Here is a 22,841-nt window from a genome sequence, read left to right on the forward strand (position 1 = left end):
CTATTTATTTGAAAGCGAACAGTGTTTGTGTTTGAAATACGAACTGAAATCGTCCTTATTTCTAGTTGTAATAATGAGCAAAGTAAGTGAAATTGCGGCAAAAGCTAAAGAATCTTGACTGGAAAGTTTTCTATTAATTCTATTCATTCCTGATTTAAATAAAATCAGGAAAATTTTGACGTTTATTTTGAAGTAATACCCAAAATTGACAAGCGGCCGTTTTACTATCTTTATGGACTAGTCCATAAGCAGATAGTTTGTGGACACTAAACGATATCATAAATCATGAATTATAATACAATCGAACATAAAATATATTATAATAACATACGTACATAACATTTTATTTTTACAATACAAAAATTTCCGATAATAATGCGGAATCTGGAAAAGTGCCCCGAATGCTTGCAGCGTTTCCACGTTGAATGGCAGGGAAATCCTCTCGAAAAGGAATTTCTTTGATTTTGAATCGCCTGATTTCGCAATAAGTCGGTTTCCGATGACATTAATGAAATGCACGTGTTATGTAACCTTGATCGGTGCTATGGTTACCGTTGTCGGATACTTTGACCTGGTTGTCAATGTTGTGGGCGGGTTGATTAATTTTGTTGTTCCCTTCTTCTGTGGGTCGTTCTGTCGAGTTCTGTAGACTTGGGCTACTTTCAACAATTGCTGTCTTCAACCGGTCGATGGAAACGTTTTGTTTCTTGCCTTTTTACAGTTTTCGAAAGCCAATGCTGTCTCCTTGGTAGACTTGATTGGTACGTTCTTTCTTGTGCAACCATTAAGAAGTGCGTTCAGAGGTGCTTGTAATTCGGCTGCGTGCGGAAGCCAGCGTCTGTAGTAGTTAATCATACCCAAAAACCTCTGTAATCCTTTAGACGTTTTTGGAAATTCCATTTTTGAGATAGCTTCTATCTTCTCAGGTAATGGTTCAATTCCGGCTGGTGTGATCTTGACTCCTAGAAACTTCAATTCCTGTGCTCCAAAGGTGCATTTTTTGGGGTTAATCACTATTCCGTGTTGGCTCAGACGATTTAGAACGATTTCGACATGTTCGAGGTGCTGCTGCATATTTTCCGAAGCGATGAGAATGTCGTCCACATATGTGTAAACGAAGTCTAACCCGTGGAGAACTTGATCCAGGAAACGTTGGAACGTTTGTGCAGCATTCCTTAACCCGAATGGCATTCTGGCGAATTCAAAGAGACCAAAAGGGGTTGTGAGTGCTGTCTTTTCTCTATCTGCAGGATTGACTGGTATCTGGAAGTATGCTTTGATGAGATCAAGGGTTGTAAAAATGTGCTTACCCTGTAGGTTCAGGGTGAAATCTTGAATATGCGATATTGGGTATCTATCGGGAACTGTGGCTGCGTTCAGGCTTCGATAGTCACCGCATGGTCTCCAGGTGCCGTCACTTTTGGGCACCATGTGAAGTGGACTGGCCCAGGGCGAGGAAGATGGTTGAATGATGCCTGATGCTAACATGCTGTCGAATTCCTCTTTGGCGGCCTTAAACTTGTCCGGTGCCAGACGTCTGGGTCTGCAGTGTACCGGTGGTCCCTTTGTTTGGATGTGGTCCACAACTGAATGTTTCGTTTCGCACACCATGATGGTCGTCCGTAAAACGTCCGGGTATTTTCGCAGCAATTGTTGTAAACGCTCGTCCACACTGTCAAAAATTGCACGGATTCCGAACTGGTTCGTTGTCTTGACGCGGCCGTTTGTTAAATCAAAACGCGCACTTGCCTGGTCGGCGTTACATTTTTTTTTTAAGTTATTTGGGACTATGCTAAGGTCGGCGCCAGTATCGACTAAAAAATGTACTTTTGAACGTAAGTCGATTACGAACATACGGCGCGACCGTTGTGTTGGAGCAAAAGTCGCCCCTAATTCTGCTCCTCTGAAACGTTTTTTTGAAAATTGCAGGGTTCGACACATTTCTTCGCTGCAGCGCCAAACTTGTGATGATACCAACAGGCTCTCTCCTTTGGTCCTCGTGAGTTGCTTCTGGATCTGTAACCGCTCGTACCAAGTCTAGGTGAGGCGTCCTCGAGCCGTTTCATTAAACGGTTTACCTGGTCGGCGAGATTATTAATGGCGTCTAGCGTGGTTGTCAAAGATGGCTCCTCATGTCTCACCAGGTGACGTCCCCTGTCGTTCATGGCTGAAATCGCGAGTGCTGGCGTAGCTTCGACGATCTTGTCTGCCACTTCCGCGAGCTGGTCTAGCGTAAGGGTTGTTAATGCGATGAGAGTGGGTTGTATGGCGTGCGGCATGTTTTGTAGAAACAACTCCCTTAGTACTATCGGCGCCAACGAAATGTGAACGAATTTCTGGTGCCATAGAAACGTCTTCTGTTTTGTTCTACATTAAATAAAACTTTGTTCAGTGGCGTACTATATGTATGAAAGTTAAGAAAAGATTTCTACATATTACCTATAACTTTCTATTACAATTTTACAATTTTCCTCGAGTTTGGCAACAGCCCTCGCTTTTCCCATATCGGTCAAGTGTCGTGGCATGTATATTGTTTAAAAATGAATTAAATCTGTTGACAAATTATGTTTGTGAAAATTGTCACAAATCTGACACATTAACGCACGCCTATGATTGATGCTACAACACACACTAGGAAAATTTGGCGTTCACATTTCGATGGCGCCGATAGTACCTGATCGTTGACAGGCTTGGTCGGTCCGGCGCCTACCAGCGTCTTCATATGCCGTACCAGTTGAGTAGGTTTTCTGCTCCCTAGCTCACAATTTGATAGCAGCTCTTTTAGTTTCTGAGTCTCGGTTTGCGAGAGTCTCGTGATTATGGCGTTCTTTAGCTTCGTGTAGGGAGTTTCATCGCTTGGTTTTGTGTCGATAATCACGTCTGAAACCTCGTTAGCCGCTTCTGGGGAAAGTACCGTCAATACGTGATGGTACTTGGTCTTTTCCTGAGTAATGCCGGCCAAGTTAAATTTCGCTTCAGCGATCGCGAACCATAACTCCGGTTTTGTATTCCAAAGAGGCGGTAGGGTGCCTACGGCGGCAGCTATCTGGGCTGGTTCGGCCGTTGGTGTTTCGTCTGGCATTTTCTACTTACTGGAATTCTTTGGAAGGAAAATGTTGTTTCCACACGGGGTCACCAATTTAGCGTTGTCTCGTGGGCCGTTCAATCAATAGAGATGATCCACAATAACAAACATTTTATTTAGAAAACAACAGTATTGAATATTAATTTACTACTTAATATTAATTAATTTAAAGTGTCACACGATTTTTTCTCCACTCCGGAACGCCTGCTGAGAGTTGTTGTTGTTTTTTTTTCTCGTTACCCAGGTTCGTTCTCCTGGTTACCCAGGTCCGTTCGATCCGTGGTGGGGTGTTTCTTGAACCCCACAGTTTCTTTGCACTAAGGGCCTAAGGTTTCAAAGGCTAAACCTTTAAATATGTAATTTTACCAAATAATAATTGAACTATAGGTATTTGCTACGTTTGTGTTGGCAAGCCATTTCAGCGGCAAAACCTGAAACTTCAGAAGTTTTCAAAACGTAACTATCCGCAAGTGTATCTACAATAGTAACTTCCCAAACTAAAGGTTGACCTTTAATCCATGGTACTAAAGTCATCCCATACAGTAATTGTTTTCTAAGTTTTGTGTTCTTAAAATTTAATATCGTTTCCCACACCTTGCAGTAACTGCTTTCGATGAAACTAAAATGATAAAACTAAACGAAGCAACGAAAATAAATACACCATGACTCTGAAATAAGTTTGGAAAAAAAAGTGGAGTGTTACGTTATAAATTACGCTCCCGAAACTGGGCAACCCTGTTACCGGTTACAAATCCGGAATGTTCAGGGGTATAACGAACAGGTCGTGGGCTTCGTCTCGGTTTACAATGCGAACCACGAGTATCGTCGACTGAAGCTGAAAAATGGTGAGAACTGTCCGGACTACGGGAAATGGTACACAACAATTCGTGGAGAAGGGGTTTTATTTACACACTGATACGTGAAATTGTTATTACAAGATAAGATGACGATAAAAGGAATGTAACCTAGAAAAATACAATTCTTATCGAGTACAACGAAAAAAAGATACAATCTGCAAAAATAAAACTCCACGAACTGAAAAGGAAACCTAACACAATACTGTCTAATTTTTTTCTACCTTAACCCGGACTAAAATACAGGGTGACTAATTATCTCACGTGCTTCCGGTTCGACGCGAACCCAACGAGCGAATCCTCCGACACCTTTGACAGCAAATCGCGAAAATATGAGGGGGTGGAAGGCCGACCCTTTTTCGGGCGCTAAAATGATTACACCGCCCTCCGTTGAGGGTTAGGACGCCGAACTGTTCCCCTTACCCCTCAGCGAGTTCCGGATTCACTGCCGGTCGACAACTGGAGTCGATGAACTTTTTCAGCCCGATGAAGAACCGTCGCAAGAAATAGTGGTACTCGCCGATAGCACGATGCTGACGAGGTCAGTCCCAGCTGATACGGTGACCGTGTATAAAAAGTTTTACCCTTGACGAAAAATTAAAATTTTATTCAAAATGGATTATAAACAACTGCCAATAAGACAGTTACGAAAATAATAATAAATGAGTTTGTCAATGAATATGAAATGAAAAGAAATGCAATAAAAAATGAGAGATGAGAGAAAACTGAGTAGTAAATCTGAGTAATTGTGGTAGCCACGGCCTGGAAGAAAATGGGGTGTCACCACTGCTCCGGACTTGCTGGTGGGTAGATCCGGCACCTTCCGGTGAGTCCGAGGACGACCTGGACTGGCGGACTCGACGAGATCCTGATCCGCAAAAGCGCAAAAGGATGGAAATTACCCCATATCTTTGTATTTTCGACGCCTATAAATAGGAAAATTTTGTCCGAATTTTTTCACTTCATTAGCAACTATTGTTACATCAACGCCACAATAAAGTCGTAGGTGCAAGCACACTGCTTTGTAAATGTTTCTATGGAAATGATCGAAATAAATAATGTCTCCTTTGTGACTGACGGGCACCTTTTACCTTTGATTATTATTGTTGCTAAACTACCAGGATAATTTCAGAATCACCTGTATAATAAAATGTTTCAATTAATATTTAAACAATTTACGTCTCAAATTTATACATAAACAAAACGTCAATTCAAGATTTAGATTATAAAAGATGTTCAAACTGCTCTCCATTTACTTTCTGACAATAATCTTATTTGCTAATACAATGTTAACTAAAAATTAACTGTGGATATTTTCATGTTTGAGAACCTGTCGAACAAATCATCAAACCTATTATATTATTTAATTCTAAAAAAAAATAAGCTTTTTAATGGTGCCCCATTTAACACACGTTCCCATTAAAAAAAAAAATAAGTTGGCTTTGTATTTTGAAATTTTATGAATAAAAATATACAGGGCTGTCTCAAAATTGCCGTATTTACTACTACTACTACTACTTACTACCTTATCGAGGATGCTTAAATGTACATGAAAAAAATATGGAAAAAAATTTTCCGACAAAAAAAAATTAATTATTTTTATTATTATTATTATTAACGGTAATTCAATGTAAACAAAGATATATTCGTACATCATTACCTTGCAATGTTACCGTAGTGGATTTAAAATATTTTTTTCGATTTCCAAAGCTTCTAAATTCTCTATTATGCAGGATTAAATATTGGTAGTGAGTGATCTTGTACTTTGTGATAATACGAGTATGTACGATTAGAGGTAGCTGTCATGACAATTTCATATACAGGTGTCCCAAAAACGGCGTACAAACTGCTTACTACCTTATCGAGGATGTTTAAATGTACATAAAAAAAAATATGGAACAAATGTTTCGGACAAAAGAATCAATTATTTTTATTATTATTATTATTAACGGTAATACAATGTAAACAAAGATATATTCGTACATCATTACCTTGAAATGTTACCGTAGTGGATTTAATAGTATATTTCAAACCAAGGTAAGAAAGTGGTTTCTTGCAGACCGCAGGCAAAGATTATAAACCGAGTCGTAGACGAGGTTTGTAAGTGCCTAAGGTCTGCAAGGACACTTTCTTAACAAGGTTTGAATACAATTTTTTTCCCTACCGGCACAACTTTGTTGAAAAAAGTCAAAAAAGATGGTTATATTCGTGATTAAAACGAAAATTTTGAGAATTGAATAGTAGGCTGTGTTATTTGTTTAATTAACTTGTCATCGCATTTGAAGATTTGAGGTTTGTTCGAAAATTTGATATAAACAGGGTAAAGTAATCTACCTACCAAGCTTATCTGTTTATTTTCCAGATTATATGATTGACCTACCAACTTACTTCATTGAATTGGCTTTCATTTATCAATAACTTATTTCACTTTTGACACTTTTGACATTTGTATTTTGGTACAGTTTTACCATAAACATTTCATGATTAACTTTCTTACCTTAGCGAGAAAGTTGAATTTTCTCACCTCAAATGAGGTATCCACAGCCTACATTTCTAACCAGTAGGGAGAAAAATATTTTTTTCGATTTCCAAAGCTTCTAAATTCTCTATTATGCAAGATTAGATATTGGTAGTGAGTGATCTTGTACTTTGTGATAATATGTACGATGAGAGGTAGCTGCCATGACAATTTTATACAAAGAAGCCATCGATTTCATTAATGTCATCGGAAACCGACTTATCGCGGAATCAGGCGATTCAAAATCAAAGAAATTCCTTTTCGAGAGGATTTCCCTTGCCATTCAACGTGGAAACGCTGCAAGCATTCGGGGCACTTTTCCAGATTCCGCAATATTATCGGAAATTTTTGTATTATAAAACAAAAATGTTTATGTAATTATGTTATAATATAATTTATTTACTGACTTAAAAAAAAAAAATAAAAATAAAATTATACATATATTTCAAAATAATTGACATGTTAAGTGCCACATTCAAAGACCGCCAAATCAACAATAAGTCCAATAGAATTTTTTTAACATTTTTCTGACGTTTACGGTAATCTCTGCTACACCGTAGTGCACCGTTAGTACGCCATTTTTGGGACACCCTGTATATATTTCAAAATAATTGACGTGTTCAGTGCCACTTTCAAAGACCGCCAAATCGGCAAATAAGATCAATAGAATTTTTTAACATTTTTCTGATGTTTACGGTTATCTCTTCTACACCGTAGTGCACCGTTAGTACGCCATTTTTGGCACATCCTGTATATATTTTTTAATTTGATAAGTAGCTTTTAATGAGTCCTAGGTCTGTTTAAAATTTCAGGCTTGTAACTCAAACCGTTTGATGTTTGAACAGGACGAAATCGGTTCCATTCATAATCGCAACCCTGTGTATTTGTTCTGATCCATCGGACTATAATTTAAAAATGGACTTTACTACGGGGTGATCAAGAAGGACTGTTTAAGTTGGTAACACTGGATCGTATTTTAAATCGTATAACAGGAGTAACTTCCGGTTGTTGGTGGCTTGTCGTTATTAATGATATACCCACGACCTTCTGTATAATAACCGGCCTGTTCATTTCATTAAAAAAGCATTACGAAAATGTTTCCGAGAAAGAGCCAATTTTCGCCGATGAGGGCCCCACAGTACGGGCGGTTCTAAAGAATAAAAATGCGGAAAAATATGTTTAGACATGATTTTAGAGTTAAGATTGATTACAGTAAGTTCATATTTTCTTTCTAAAACAATACTGAATACAAGTGTATTTTTGTATTTTTGATTTTAAATTTGATTGTCATTTGAACGAGAAAAACTCTCTGTGACAAAAATGAATAATATCCCCAAAAAGCGCCCGTACACTAGCGCTCTGCGGGGATCACACAAATTACACTTTTGAACAGGCCGGTTATAATACAGCAGGTCGTGAATTTACCTATATCAGATATTTGTCAAATAAACCCACAAAACATATCCAGTTGCAGTGTTATAAATAACCGAATTAAAAAATTTTCTTAATTGTACTATACCAACTTAAACAGTCCTTCTTGATCACCCGGTATTTACAATTTTCACGTAGAAACCTGTGCAAAAAAAAACATCTTGGTTGTGTGTTGTCATGTCGTGTCAAAATTATGGCGGATGAGTTTGAGCCCTACGACGACCCCACTTTAAAAGGGCTCTCCCGATATTTCAACAATAGAACGATCAAAGGTCGTGCGAATGTAAGATCGTTGTATTGTTCTTTGTGTTTTAGTCAGTACTGTCAAGTTTTAAGGTAGCAATTGCAACTTTCGTATCATTAGGTGCGTTTTGCATTTATAAGGTGATAACCAAAAATCGTGGACAACCCGCTGAGAAATAAAGAGAAGTGGTTCAAAATTCCCGCTAGATGAAAAATTCTTTTGTTGGCTGCTCTGGAAAGTGCTTACGTAACCGGCACAGTTTAGAATACTTTAAGGTGTTATCTTCTGTCTCTTTTTTCCAAGCTAGATTCGATGGTCGAGACGAAGACAGAAAAGCGTAACGTTTCGAATTCGTAGGCAATTGCTTTATAACTTTAGATTATCGTCGCAAAATTGCAGTTTTTCCTTCAAAATAGAATAAATTTGTAAGTACGGTGGAGGTATTTTGTTAAATTCTTGTAAATAGGTAGTTTCTTTTACAGAAAGTGATGGCGGGAGGTAGCGAAGCCGCCGAAGAAGCCAAGCTCACGGGGTTGAGCAAAATTTTCAACGGGGTTACCACACGAGGAAGGGCGAATGTGAGTTTTGTTACGTAATGGTTTGTAATGTTAATATTAAGCTTGGACGCTTTAAAGTTGTACCCTGTGGACGATGGAAAGAGGGAAGGTTTATTCCTCACATACATAACCTCTAAATAGAATTTTTTTTTAATTGACAGATTTGTTCTAAAATGATGAAAAAACAAATGATATTCATAACAATGCCATAAATGTATGGATTGAAAAATGTTACATAAAGAAGTAAATGTAATTGCGATTGTTTAATTGCAGAATATAAAATTTAAGAAAACTGATAAAGTCGCCTGTATCATTAGGTGTAGGTGGAAAATAAGTTCATCCAATATTGTTATTTTAATAAGAAAATATGGACTGTTTGTACAACAGGATCAACAAAAAGAGAGATAAGGGGCAGCTGTAGACAACAAAATTTCTCAAAACATGTTGCATATTTGAATGAGCTGATGATTGTCAGTTGTGACTTTTATGTAAAGTTGGTACAGGTTGCAAAGACACACTTGTCATTTGCAACAGCATTTTTTCAATATTTCTGAACCAAATAAAGGCACAAAGGGACCAGAAAATCATAGTTTCGATTGAATATTTTCCATATAATTACTCGTACAGTTTTGAAGTAATTTCAAATGACTAATGCTATAAAAGTGCTGTTGCAAATGACGAGTGTGTCTTTGCAACCTGTACCCACTTTACATGAATTTTATTTAAATATGATTTTCACTCCAAAACACAATTTATGTTTATAACATTTTGCATTTTCAAAATGGAAATGACGATGATGACAAGGTTTGCCACACACAACCCTGTTTTTTAGAGTTTGTACAAAACTGCTCTCCATCATTGCTGACACCTTAGGTTTTCAAAACTTTTGTTTGCAAGGTGGCCCCTGATTTCTTTTTTTTTAATTCATATTCTATATTGTATACAGGGTATTTCACGAGTGATAATGAGCCTGACAGAATTGAAAATGCAACCCACACTACAATTCCGAAAAAGCTGGGTATTGAAATTAAAATATCCACCTTTTTTCGAAAATGTATTGTGGGTTGCATTTGCAATTCCGTTAGGCTCATTATCACTCGTGAAACACCCTGTTACCCACTATCTTTTTTTTATCCGAAATTGAGTTTTTTCTTTTAATTTAATAGAAGGTATTTTGCAGCACCATTAATGAGCATTTGCAGTTCATTTTTGAATAATGTTTTTAACTGTCATCAAGAATGTTTTTGTCTAACTAAACAAAAATTTAAATATTAAACAATAGATGTCAGTTTTGGTATTTTAAATTGCAATTTAAACATGTTTTTGCAGGTTGCAATGGCCACTTACGCTTCAGTAGGACTCATAATTGCTTATTTTGTAATGAAACCAAAGAAGAAGAAGTAGAGCACAACTGTAATATATTATTTCCGTCACGTAACATAATACAAATAAATTAGATCGACGACTACTTTTCTCGTTTATTTCAATAAACTCAAAAATTACTGTGTCACGAGGAAAAAACAAATTATAAACCTGACCCGTAAGTTTTATCCCACACTGTATACTGTTCCAAATCTTTGGGAGACACACTCGACCGGACTCTCGTGAACGCCTTGCGGAAGTCGTCCATAACAAGGGGGCGAACCTGTACACGAAAAAAATATTTTACGACGATAAAGAAGATAAAGTGTCGAATTAAACGTCACAATGATCGTCGCAATATTACCAACCTCGTCAGCTTGAATTTTTTCGATCATACTCATGTCGATGGACCGGATGGGCCCCAAAGACGCCTCCGAGCAGAGATTCCTTATGTCAGCCCCAGAATATCCATCAGACAGTTGTGCAATTTCCGCAAAATTTTCACCACTCAAACTGTGTCTCTCCCTTAATATCAACCTCTCCGTCAACTGCAGACGCGCCTACAACAGACACCATCATAATTCGTAACTGTCATAACAAGCGGAGACTGTTTTTGGCTGTCAAAAAACAAGTGCGATTTGTTTTTTGCTGTCAAAAATGTGTGCCTACTTGATACTCGGGCAGGGGAATGTACAATCTCTTCACGAATCTCCTCCTGGCGGCCTCGTCTAGTTCTTGGGGCCGGTTCGTCGCCCCGATCACCAACAGCCTCTCTTCGCTATCGGTGGTGGCGCCATCTAGCTGCACCAGAAACTCCGTCTTGATCCTCCTGGAGCTTTCATGTTCGGTTTCGCTTCTTTGGGACAAGAGCGAGTCGATCTCGTCGATGAAGATCACCGCAGGTTGGTGGCAACGAGCCACTGCAAACAACGCTCGCACCATCTTCTCGCCGTCGCCCACCCATTTTGACGTCAAGGACGATGCGCTTATACTGAAGAAGGTCGACTTGCTCTGAGAAGCGACACATTTACCTTGAAAAACAGAAATGTTTTTTCGTGAATGGCAACATTCAAAAACGGGCAGGTTTGGAGTTGGCTGCTCATACTCAACAGGTATTTTTCATGTGATTCTAACCTATCAAAGTTTTGCCTGTGCCAGGAGGCCCAAACAACAAAATCCCTTTGGGGGGGCGCCTTAACCCCGTGAAAATGTCAGGTCTGAGCATGGGCCACACCACCGCCTCCTGGATCGCGGTTTTGGCGAACTCCAACCCTGCAATATCATTCCACTCGACAGCACTGCCAACATCCATGATTTCAGATTTGATCAGTTCCACCATCTTGGGGTCGATGTTTTTGAGGCGTTCGTCGCCCTCCGTAGCCCACTCTTCGCTCTTCGATTGTTCTTCATTGCTGTCGTAATTTGACAACATGGGTGGGACAAACTTGCTATTGACGCCTCGCCGAATTCCCAATTTGCGTTTTTGTCCTGAAGGTCCAGGATTTCCGAATTTCTTGGCATTCTGCGCGTTGAATTCGTCCCTTGCAGTTCTGAACGGATTCGTCTTCGGGGCCTCTTCTGATTTGGTCCTGGTAAATGCTTGGCTTCTGTTGGACGTCTGGGGAGCGAAGCTTTTGGCGATGGTTCTCTGTTTCACAGCAGGCACCTCCTGTTTGCCTTTACGCACAGACTCCAGGAAGTTTCTCACGTCGCTCTCAGTGAAAGTTTCTGATTTAGGACAGACCAAACTCCCACTGCAAGGTAGCGGTTTTAGCATAGATTTCACATCGACGTTCGACAAATTGCTTTTGAGAGCCACGGGAGTGTGGACGCCGCACTCTTCCAGGATATTTTTCACACGATCGTTGTACAAAAAAGTACTCTTCGTCGGGTCCCCGTCCAAAATGTCGTAGTACTTGTTTAGATTTCTCTCAAGTAGATGACAAGAACTGTGTTCATCCAGTCTAGAACGTGTAAGTATTTAGGTATTAAAACTAACAAATCACAATGGACCTACTTGGTTAAGCCGTAGTTGTACATTTGTGCTAAACACTTGCGTTGAATCCCAGCTCGTTGGTTTGGCGTCTCGTTATCATCAGTGAACAACGACTTTTGGTAATTGTTTAAAAAATCTAAATCGTCGGAATCCATTTTTCCAGTTTTTAAAAACCTAACCTCAATCTTACTTTCAAATAATTGCGCCATAAAAAGCAAATGTCCCTAGAAAAGTCACTATATGTTGCGCAACAGGACCGTACTCATCAAAACAACAAAGGTTATGAAATTGTTTGTGTACATAAACGATTTATTAAATATAAAACATTGGCACTAAAATAAAACGTAATAATGTGTGATGAAACACTCTAATGGGCACTTATTGAGTATAATGACACTATACAATCTCATTAAATTCTGACTTAATTTAAAATCACTTCATGAGCTATTCCATTAACAGTAGTGACTAACCGTACACACTTCATAAACCGCTATATATATAAAATACAATAAAATATAGAACAATTATGACGGAAATATAATTAGAAAAATAACTAGACGTAAAACAGAAACATTCCTGCAAGATCTCAGTTCCATTTGTAAAAAAGAAAAACCCATCCTGACGAGTTAAGTTTGTCTTTCGACGCTGAACGGATAGTCGTATTCGTTCAGGATTTGTTGCATTGTCTTCGCCCTGATGACGGGAAACTGAAACTGCAACAAAATTATTCACTTCTTCTTCCGTCTAACCCTCAGGACTTACCCTGTCGGCAGTGCTCGAATTCAAAAACTTCGGGTTGATCACGAACGGCACTCCGTCCAGATTGTTGACTGTGCTTACCGTCGTGGCAGTGGCGGAATTCTGACGGGGAACGGGCGGCGGCGGTCTCGGTGCCGGTCGTGTGGGGTAGCCTGGCGGTTTTAGAATTTCATAGTCGTGGTCGCCGCCTTCGGTACCGATGCTCGGGTACATGGGGCCGCCGCCCGCCAGGGGTGGAGCGGGTCTGGATGGCCTGTCAGGAGGGCTACCGGCCACGTTGCGACTGTTCGCGTCGGGGCTGGTCTGGCTGTCTTGGACATTGCCCATTTTGAAACAGACGGTGACGCCGTTTAGCTCGCTGAAAACGTCGAAAGAGAAAATGAAAACAATTTGTGACATATGTTTTACTCGCTGCGCTCGCGCGCGTAAACTTCCCACTTTTAAAAAAGGAAGTGTTTTACAAACGTGTTGCGTAAGTAACAATTTCCTACACCGCAGAGTGAGTAGAGTGATGGATTTTGTCAGACAAGATCCAAATTACCGTCTTGACGTATTGAGAGTGAAGATTACTATCACGGTCAAACCAGTCCTTGGTAGTTACAAGAATGCAAAATAAATCACACAGAAGGTGACGACATTCCTGATAAATTGCAACAAACGGAAATACCTTCAAAGGACGCCTTTAATGAAAAGAAAACATATATTATCACAGCGTTTGTGTAAAATTGAAAAATAATAAACAGATGGTCTTGTGATGTTCATTTTTCAATTATCTAATACAGCGAAAAGGTTAAAGTCTACAAAGCAAGAAAAATTTATTCTGATTTATTTTTGAATGATGTAATACACCTGGAAAAAAATCGAGAAGGTTCTAACAAGCGCAAATTTTTAACAATCTATTTATTCTAAAATCTAATCTGTGTGAAAGTCTTTACATTCAAATTTTTAGTAATAGCGAATTTCCGATACCGTACGCCACTATGTTTTACACGATTCGCGACAGTCAATGTGACGTGCACGTGACTACTACATCGCCCAAAGAACGAAGTATAGTTTTTTTTTATTCGAATGAAGCGCACTCTTCTCAGTTACTTATCTAATTCGGCAACGTTTAGTGATATGATAACACTAGTGTTTGTGTGTTTGAGTATGTGTGTGTACCTACACAAACACACGCAACGAAAAATGTCGATAAAATCTTGTTGAAGAAAAAATACGTGAATCTGTTCATCTTCACTTTAAAATTATCATTATTTAAATATTTTCTCCGACACTTGTCACAGATTCACCTGTTCTCTCAGCATGTGCATTTTCGAACGCAAAACTTGAAATTTTAACCAATTTAGCGTTCTGCTAATTGTATAAATAGAAGAGAAAAAAAGAAAAAATAACGGGCGTCGAGAGGTGGTCGACTTTTAACGATTTTAGTACAATCAAGTATAACACAATTTACAAGGTGACCACTAAACTTTGTTGTTAACGGTAATTTGAAACGGTAGTATGTGAAACAATACCCCTCCTTCATTGTAGGCCGAATAAAAATTTATACGAGATTATGTCACGGTTTGTCAAAAACAAAAGTATTTGCTGTACGAATTTAAATTCGTACAACACAATGATGAGTCAGAATCCGCTGATCAAATAGTCACCGAAAAAGATTACCGACGAATCAAAGTAGGATGTCATCGGTAGTTGAGAAGCGAAAGGAAAGTTTTCGATGAGTGGGATTTTACGTGATCATCGCACAATTCATAATTTTAAACGTAAATTGGAATTCACACTGATATCAAGCTGGCGTCATTTTTGAAAGTTCCACGTAAGTATGTGGGTTGCACCAAAAACTTCTTTAAACATATCTCCGAGTTAGGCGCTCCATTTGGTAAAAGAAAATTAATTTGAGGTGGAACCACCAGATCTTAGTCCCATTGAAGATTAGTGGGATGATGAAAATCGACCTCACAAAAACAGAAAGGAATTATCTGCAAAGAAAAAATGAAACAACAACGTTTCTCTGTTTCTTTTTGTTGTTTCTTTAAATACACGGTGACTCCTGTTAACGTTAATTTAATTATAAAAATGTTTTAAAGTTATGTTCAGTTTGGGCAAACAAAATGATGAATCAAAGAATCAACGCGTATAATCGATGCATTATCCAATATTTCAATATGTATCTATTTTTGAGATAAAAACATTTTAAATTTGTTCACCACTTTTTTATACAGACATTTCCAAACTGATAAAATTTTTAATTGCTTAAATGATGTAAGTAATACATACGTATGTAATTAATTGCATACAGGAATTAATTGCAAACAGGACAATTTACATACTGTCCTTGACAAACATACCGCCATTACTTATCTATAATTCTTGTCAGTTTTGTTATTCAAATTTTGAAAACGAAAGATTATTTTCATTTATGGAATGCTATTCTTAAAACACTTTGTTTCATTAAAAATGTTTCACCATATTATTTCGAGCACTCTGTACAGATTTCATTTTCAAATCTTTTTTCAAATAGTTATTTTGTATTAAGGGCGTGAAGGGCCGAGGGATTATACGACGCCAAAGGGCCAAAATCGCCGTTCACGCCCGAAATGCAAACATTATTTTTTGTAAAATCATAAATCATTTAAATCCACCTTAAAGCTTTGAAAAAATAAATGACATGATTCGCTCTCAAAAATCAAGAGTTATGTTGTTGGTTGCCAATGTGATGCAACCGTAGAGGGATCAACAAATAAAACAGCTATTAAAATTAATTGTTGTTCTTTGAGGCCTTATGGCGCAAAAGGCATTATTTACGCCCGCAAATTACTGTATGTATGTATGACTTCATTTTGATACGATTCTACAAAAAAATGTTTTTCGTGTTCGTTTCCTGGGATATACAGTGAGTTTTTTTTAAGACTGGCTATAGGGTTTTACATGCTAATTTTTCAACCCCCTGTTAACTTTTGTTCTGACGAAAATATTCAATCCATTTTTGGAACAAAGTTGGAAGATTTTTTAAACAATCGGATAGATTACAATTCAATATCCCAAACTGTCGAAAAAGTTGTGAAAAAAATATTTTTTAGCGCGCCGAAAGCGTCCAAAAGTGAAGATCGTCAGGTGCTGGTTGAGCCGACAATGGCGCTAATCTGGCGGCCGCTCGACGTGCTATTATTTCGGAGCCCTAAAAAAATTTTTTTTACAACTTTTTCGACAGTTTGGGATATTAAATTGTAATCTATCCGATAGTTTAAAAAATCTTCCAACTTTGTTCCAAAAATGGTGTGAATATTTTTATCGGAACAAAAGTTAACAGGGGGTTGAAAAATTAGCATGTAAAACCCTATGGCCAGTCTTAAAAAAAACTCACTGTATAACCGGGAAAGTGGTATATAACTAAATATTTTATAAAATATGATATACAGGGTGTATTTTTTAAATGTGCCGAAATTTTACCTACGAGGTTGTTTGACAACGTAGAAGACTAAAAGCAATTAAAAAAAATTGTAGCTCACAAAATAAATGTCATTTTATTTTTTGACATAGAATTTTTTAAACATTTTTTCCGAGTTCTACATGAAGCCAGTAGCTCGTGATTAAAATATCTGCACAACTTTCAAAATGAGCCTGTATTGTGACAATTTTTGAAGTGCGAAAAAGACTTCCTCATAATGAAAAAATAGGTATGACTACTTAACAACGTATTAATACGTTGTTCCGCGAATTTTGGGCACCCAGTATGTAATAATTTCATCCCACCTTGTACACAAGGTTGCATCGATTGCGCTAATTATTTGTGTTACCGCTCTCACTGACAGGAATTTTATCGATTTATCAATGCTCGACGAAATGAAAATCTGATGTGGGTTAATTTGGCTGATAAGAACAGAACAGAAAAAAAGACACCAATATTTTATTTTGCTTAGTCAAGTCGACCGTTAATTTACTTTTGAGTGGGAAAAAATCTATACTTTTATCCTACCCACGACGAGACAAAAGAAATGAAAGAACAAAGCATAACTTGTTCAAGGTTTCAACGTGATGCGAGACAACGCGAAACGCGCCACTGGTGCAAGAGAGGGACACAGCGCTAATCTAGTAAACCCGACTTAAGTCATTACTGAGACCATCAACCGAAATAAAATTAATCCGCGGCATGACCATCAATGAAAGTAAAACATCCGCGTGACCTTGACTTAACGATCGACTCACCCCGCTAGCTTGAACCCTTCAGGTGCCTTCTTTAGCCGGCTGCAAACGATGATATCCGTAATCGCGACCTTCGCCTCCTTCGCATTCACCAACTTATAACACAACTGCTTCTTCTTCCAGGCTTTCTGTTCGCTGTCTACAGTCCGATTCAGCAAACTGAAACCCCTCGGCGGGTTGAACTTGTCAGTCAACACGAAAATCTCTTGTACCACAAAATCGGGCAGACCTGCAAGCGTCACAGTCAAGACGTGGTGGTGACATGTCGGAGAGACAGTGGTACCTTCAGTTTTCGACACGCAAAGGTATCTGGCCGAGCTGCTCTTGAAAATTGAGCTCTCCCTCAGGTCAGCGTCCTGGTCTTGGTCGTAGGTCCTGCTGATGGGGTGGAATCCCTTGGGGCATTTGTCCAAGTTCTCGACGATCTAGGAGATCATGACAGATTGACAGGTAGAGTTGAGAGGTCGGATTTTGTGCGAAAATTGCTAAAACTCACTTGAATTGCTGTGATGGGCTTGTTGTTCGGCAACAATTTCAGTATTTTATGCTCCGCGGATGATTTTAACATCGTAGTCAGTCTTGGGGGGTATCACTGGAAAAAACAAACTGGTGACATCGTCGGCTGCGGCACCGTAACATTTACCACCTTCCATGGTACGGAAATAGCGACAAATTAATATTTAAATAGCTATTAATAAAGGATTACTCAGTTTGAAAAATCACAGTGACGCAACTCGAAGACGTTTTTGTTCACTGATAAGCACCTACCTTCACTCAGAATTTTGACCTTGTCTGAGTTTATTTGGTTACGGTCGAATTATTTTCTGTACATTTTCTAATTACCGATCGGCTGCGAATGCGATTTATTTCGTTCGATCTGCACCATAGACTCTTATCTTATCACGTTCACTAAACAATTGACGCCCGCACTTGGAAAATTCACCGCCGACTGAGTGAAATTAGTCATTTTACGATCAACCAATCCCGACCTTTTCTGGGTTACGGGTTAATCACACATTAAAAGGGCATGCACCCCATTTCCGGAACGACGCCTTTTCCCACTTTAAACTGCTTCAGATGGTCTGCGAACACCGCAGGCCGCAGACGAAGCCTCCCAGTCTTTGTTTCATCTTTCCGCCATTGGCAACACTGTCTTTGTTTGTTGACATTTGACATTTAAAACTATTTATTTCGACATCGTTAATTACAAGTCTATTTATTTACCCGCATACGTCCTCTTTCTATTATCTAATCTATCTACTCTAATCGATCCGACCGATTAACCTACGATGTCCCAAATTCATCATGTTGGTTACGTTAGAATGGTCTCTAGTGGTCCATGGGTCCATTTCTCCTACACACGGAGAAATCAGTACAAGTTACTTTTACACATTTTTATTTGAATTTCCAACATAAAAAAAATCAAAGCAACGTTTTCGTGCAGAATGTCCATATCTTCCGATGGAGGGCGGCACAATGTTCAAAAGTCCTCCTAACAAATAATATAAAATATTTGTAAGTGAGCAGTTTATTAACAGATTCAATTAAATACACAATATTGTTTAAACAAATTACGCTTAAAACGTGCAGCGCCATCTACACAGCAACACCGCCGCACGCACCATCCGACAACACAGCCCCAAATTTCAAATATCACGTGCGCCGAACTGTCAAAGTTAATTTGTTTTTTTAGGTTAGAAATTAACCCAATTAATTAACGAAATCGCATTTGCGCCCCTTAAGATGGACAGCGAGACGCCTTCACCCTCGTGTTCGACGTCCAGCGACGACTCATCTTCAAAACCGAACAACAGGTAAAGTTTTGCATTTTTGAGGTTACGTTCTCATGCTAGCTCCCTAGATTGGGAAGTTGCGAAGTTTGCTCCAAACAAAACGCCAGATATTGTTGTCCGAGGTGCGAGATAAAAACCTGTTCGCTGAATTGCAATAGAATTCACAAATTGGAAGTCGAGTGCAACGGGATTAGAGACAAGACGAAGTTTATTCCGATCAACAAATTCACGAATTTGGACTTGGCGAGCGACTATCGCCTTCTCGAGGAGACGACCCGAGTGGTAGAAGTTTCGAAAAAAGGAAGATCTGGATTGGGGTTTCCTCTAAATAAAGTGAGTAATGTGAAGCAGGGAGAAAATGATGGTGAGATTGATTTGTAGAGGTTTCGACGGTTGGAAAAAGAAGCGCTCAAGAGAAAAATGGTTTTGAAATTTTTACCAAAAACTTTTGTCAGGCACAAGAATAACAGTACTTATTTTAATATAGAGAAGGAATTGATCGAGTGGCATGTTGAGTGGATATTTGTCAACAGTGAGAATTTTAAAATAAGTGAGAACAATGTGCCTGAAAATGTCAGGCTTAGTTTGTTACTTGACAAGTACTTGAGTAAACAAGAAGATGTTGAGTTGCAAGAGAAATTGCAATATTATCAGTCGGCAGATCTGCCAGGAATAAAAATATTGTTGCAAGCGGAACAAAAATCTGGGAAAAAGTTTTATGAACTTGACCCAACCTTCACACTGAAGGACTGCTTAAAAAATAAAATAATAATCGAATATCCTGTGATTCACCTAGTCTTGAAGGATCATGGCAACTGTTATGACATTGTGGATTCAGGTAGATTAAAAAATTTGTAATGAGAGTATAAAATGTTCTATTTTTAGATGATGAAGATTGTAAAAGAGAGGTACAGAACAGAGGGAAGAGTGGAGAGGAAGTTATAAACAAGATAATAAAAAGAGCTGAGAGTGATGGTAGTTTGTATGACTCATTTAGGAACTTGATGTTTGCGACAGAAGGTTCAAATGAAGACTCAGATTAAGTTTAGTCATTTTGAGGTTGTTTTCAAGTAGGTCGAAGACCAAAAAATAAGTTTAGATTTTGTTTAAATAAATTAATTGTTTAGAAAATTTTACAGGAATTATACGATTGTGTTTTTTTTTTGGAAAAGTTGTCCAATCAGTTTATTTGATAAGAAAATAAATTTGTTTTCAAGGAACTTATGCAGGCAACCAAATATACACCACAGTACTTGGAGGGGGGAATGTAAACTTGTTAATTTCGTAAGAGTGGAGTTTAGGCATTTGTCTAAAATAGTAGTTTAACGAGTTTGTGTGTAAATTAAATTAATTAAAATTAAAAAGTAATTAAAACGAGCGTTTTAAAGGCCCACGAGTGCCAAAAAAGGCTCAATTTACACACGAACGAGCTGAATACAACGTTTTTTTGTTCGACGAGCCCCTTAAAAGCTCCAAATCGCTTAAAATCTTTAAAATTTCGTTTTGGCAAGTTGTGACATTTATCAAAATCCGTTCACGCAGGAGAAAATTCTCAAATTCTGAGTGTCGAACAAAAAGTTCTTTTATTTATTTATTTTTTTGTTCGACACTCAGAATTTGAGAATTTTCTCCTGTGTGAACGGATTTTGATAAACGTCACACCTTGTCAAAACGAAACGTCAAGCTAATTTTAAAGATTTTAACCGATTTGGAACCTTTAAGCGGCTCGTCGAACAAAAAAACGTATTCAACTCGTTCGTATTTTAAACTGGCCAACTCATGCCAAAAAAGCCCAATTTACACACGAATTTGTTAAATAAACTACTGTTGTGTACTCAATGGAAAACAGTAATTTTACTACGTAGAAATCAATAAAGAAAAGTGCCACTTTACTCATTAGCAACGCAATAACAAATTTTAATCTAGACAACTTTTAAACTGTTTCTTATGTCAGTCAATGAAAAAATCACCAACACAGCAACACTGCATTCCAATCGGCAAAGTGTAAAAAAATGTAAAGCATTTTTGTTGTAGAATCTGTTAATTTATCTACAGAGTTATTATAAATGATTGTCCCATCGCAGTTGGCGTTGAAAACCCACACTAATTTTGTATGTGTCGCCAGCCTCGCAACGTTAGACAAACTTGTAGACAGATTTCCAGTATCGCCACCTATCGGCGATACGAGTCTCACTCATGTTATAAGGCTTGCGGCAGATTCAACGTCAACTGCGATGGGACAATCATTTATAATAACCCTGTATTCAGTTTTAAGCTGGGTGAATCTTCATCTAGTAGTGTATTTAATTCGGCATCAACATGACAAAAATTGAATTAGTTTGTTAAATAATTGCGTTTTTGTATTGCAAGACAAACCAATCAAATGATTTATGACAAAGTAGGTAATATTATTTATCAACAAAAGCAAAATGTAAGTACGACCGTTCATTACGCAAATCATAAATAAAAGCAGTTTTTTATTTTATAATGCCAAAATGGGGTTTATTTAAAGTCTAATTAATATTTATTGTGCAACCGTACGCGAAACGAGCATTTGGCACACCTAAAACAGGCCGCGAAATCCAATTTCGCGACCGTTGCTTTTAACGACAGCCGTTAAAGTAAACGTCATTTTAATAGTTGATACAAATCAGAGTTTCCATGTAAGACTAGCGTTTAGATTTTTGGGTATGAAATTAGAAACCGCAGAATTTATAATACGTACTCTGGACGAGTACCATTGCGGCCAAAAAATTTCCTCCAACCTTTTCCTGTCATTTCACAAAAATTGGGTGTAGTTTAACCTTTATTGCCATTATGATTGACGTTTTTAAATTAAAATTACTTTAGTAATGACTGACTCAACAGACAGAGCCCATTAATAGAGTCAAATGAAATGTAAAACAAAAAGAATAGGTACCAAACACGACACAATGAGAAGAAATGTAAAGAAGAAAAAGAGAAAAAAAAAACAATTGAAGCGGAGACAGACGAAACTAACATTGGAACTAACTAATAAAACTGGAAATTTATAACTGTCACCCATAAGAACATAGACACAATTTTCAATTTGATTGACATGTGTCAAAATCTTAAGTGAGGTTATTCGTTTCTAAAGGCTGCTTTACAGCATATGTGGACGAAATTTTTTGTCCGCCATTGTACCTACACCATAGAGGACCTACACGAAACTAAAACATCACTTTCACTACAATTCTGTTCCGACGTTTTTACGATTATTTACAAAATTAATTGTTATTTATGTCATTTCCATAGAGACATGTAAGCAGAATTTATATGTATTTATTGACAGTGAAGGAGTGAAGTAAATTTTACTTGTTCATTTTATAATACGTAATTACAAATTTTCGGTTGCACAAAAAATGTTGTGTAGGTACACCTTCGCCGCGAAATCCTTTAACATCCTCGACATTGTCTGCCTTTGAGGCAACCTTTCACCGTAGATTTGCCGTGCTAGCTCTAAATATCCACGGGCTTCGCCATAGATCAAAAACCATATCGGTTTTCTCCTGTTAGTGAAGGAAAATTGTGATTTAAATTGGGGTTAAGATTGATGTTCTTGTCAAAGTGACTTAATATTGAATTAAATGGCAACAAAAAAGTCTACTAATATTTTTGACCCAAATTTTCATAAAATTCAGTGGCTCCCAAACTTTTTTTGAAAAACTTATAGCCCCTTTTTCTCGAAAAATATCAACATTTGTATAAGGCATTATTGGCTCAATCGTTACTTTTTGTGAGGTTCTATTACAGGTTCAAATATCTGCATAACCTTCAAAGTCACCCTGTATAAAACATCACCTTTTTGTACAAGTGGGAAGTTTACACTCACGGCCGCAGCGACTCTTGTAATCTTCTACTGCCATCGAGTAACTTGGGTAACCGGCTAAAAGTAAAAAAATTGTCACCACGTTGAAGTGTGTGAAAGTTCCCTTTCATCCCTCGCGTGATCATTGCCCTCCCTGCATAAAGTTACTCTACACTTTAGACACATTGGTTAAACAAACAACTACTCTTT

General features: G+C 37.9%; 4 protein-coding genes across 9 annotated transcripts; 2 read left to right on the plus strand and 2 right to left on the minus strand.

The window, feature by feature from the left end:
• The first annotated feature begins 8,046 nt into the window (after positions 1 to 8,046).
• On the plus strand, positions 8,047 to 10,157 carry Neb-cGP. Of its 3 annotated transcripts, none has more exons than XM_069055448.1 (4): positions 8,047 to 8,171; positions 8,225 to 8,561; positions 8,615 to 8,710; positions 10,019 to 10,157. In XM_069055448.1, the coding sequence occupies exons 3-4, from the start codon at positions 8,621 to 8,623 to the stop codon at positions 10,091 to 10,093; spliced, it is 165 nt and encodes a 54-aa protein (XP_068911549.1). In that variant the 5' UTR covers positions 8,047 to 8,171; positions 8,225 to 8,561; positions 8,615 to 8,620; the 3' UTR covers positions 10,094 to 10,157. The 3 variants fall into 3 exon arrangements, with proteins under 3 accessions (XP_068911549.1, XP_068911547.1, XP_068911548.1); XM_069055446.1 differs by having other exon boundaries at positions 8,051 to 8,171; positions 8,225 to 8,557; XM_069055447.1 differs by having other exon boundaries at positions 8,053 to 8,171; positions 8,229 to 8,557.
• On the minus strand, positions 10,091 to 12,271 carry LOC138136296 (fidgetin-like protein 1). The gene is made up of 5 exons (XM_069055440.1): positions 12,069 to 12,271; positions 11,186 to 12,015; positions 10,721 to 11,082; positions 10,420 to 10,611; positions 10,091 to 10,334 (listed from the first exon to the last, which is right to left on the minus strand). Exons 1-5 carry the CDS (start codon positions 12,254 to 12,256, stop codon positions 10,215 to 10,217), a joined length of 1,692 nt encoding a protein of 563 aa, XP_068911541.1. The 5' UTR covers positions 12,257 to 12,271; the 3' UTR covers positions 10,091 to 10,214.
• Positions 12,272 to 12,326: 55 nt separating this feature from the next.
• On the minus strand, positions 12,327 to 18,174 carry Mvb12 (multivesicular body subunit 12-like Mvb12). Of its 3 annotated transcripts, none has more exons than XM_069055445.1 (6): positions 17,656 to 18,174; positions 17,506 to 17,601; positions 17,293 to 17,434; positions 17,013 to 17,238; positions 12,810 to 13,164; positions 12,327 to 12,760 (listed from the first exon to the last, which is right to left on the minus strand). In XM_069055445.1, exons 2-6 carry the CDS (start codon positions 17,575 to 17,577, stop codon positions 12,674 to 12,676), a joined length of 882 nt encoding a protein of 293 aa, XP_068911546.1. In that variant the 5' UTR covers positions 17,578 to 17,601; positions 17,656 to 18,174; the 3' UTR covers positions 12,327 to 12,673. The 3 variants fall into 3 exon arrangements, with proteins under 3 accessions (XP_068911546.1, XP_068911545.1, XP_068911544.1); XM_069055444.1 differs by having other exon boundaries at positions 17,653 to 18,174; XM_069055443.1 differs by having other exon boundaries at positions 17,778 to 18,172.
• A 166-nt stretch (positions 18,175 to 18,340) lies between these two features.
• On the plus strand, positions 18,341 to 20,022 carry LOC138136297 (box C/D snoRNA protein 1). Of its 2 annotated transcripts, XM_069055442.1 has the most exons (5): positions 18,341 to 18,524; positions 18,703 to 18,823; positions 18,871 to 19,135; positions 19,184 to 19,640; positions 19,688 to 20,022. In XM_069055442.1, exons 2-5 carry the CDS (start codon positions 18,753 to 18,755, stop codon positions 19,843 to 19,845), a joined length of 951 nt encoding a protein of 316 aa, XP_068911543.1. In that variant the 5' UTR covers positions 18,341 to 18,524; positions 18,703 to 18,752; the 3' UTR covers positions 19,846 to 20,022. The 2 variants fall into 2 exon arrangements, with proteins under 2 accessions (XP_068911543.1, XP_068911542.1); XM_069055441.1 differs by lacking the exon at positions 18,341 to 18,524 and having other exon boundaries at positions 18,560 to 18,823.
• The last annotated feature ends 2,819 nt before the right edge of the window (positions 20,023 to 22,841 follow it).

The sequence above is a fragment of the Tenebrio molitor genome, chromosome 8 (assembly GCF_963966145.1).
Source record: "Tenebrio molitor chromosome 8, icTenMoli1.1, whole genome shotgun sequence".
NCBI classification, from domain to species: Eukaryota; Metazoa; Arthropoda; class Insecta; order Coleoptera; family Tenebrionidae; genus Tenebrio; species Tenebrio molitor.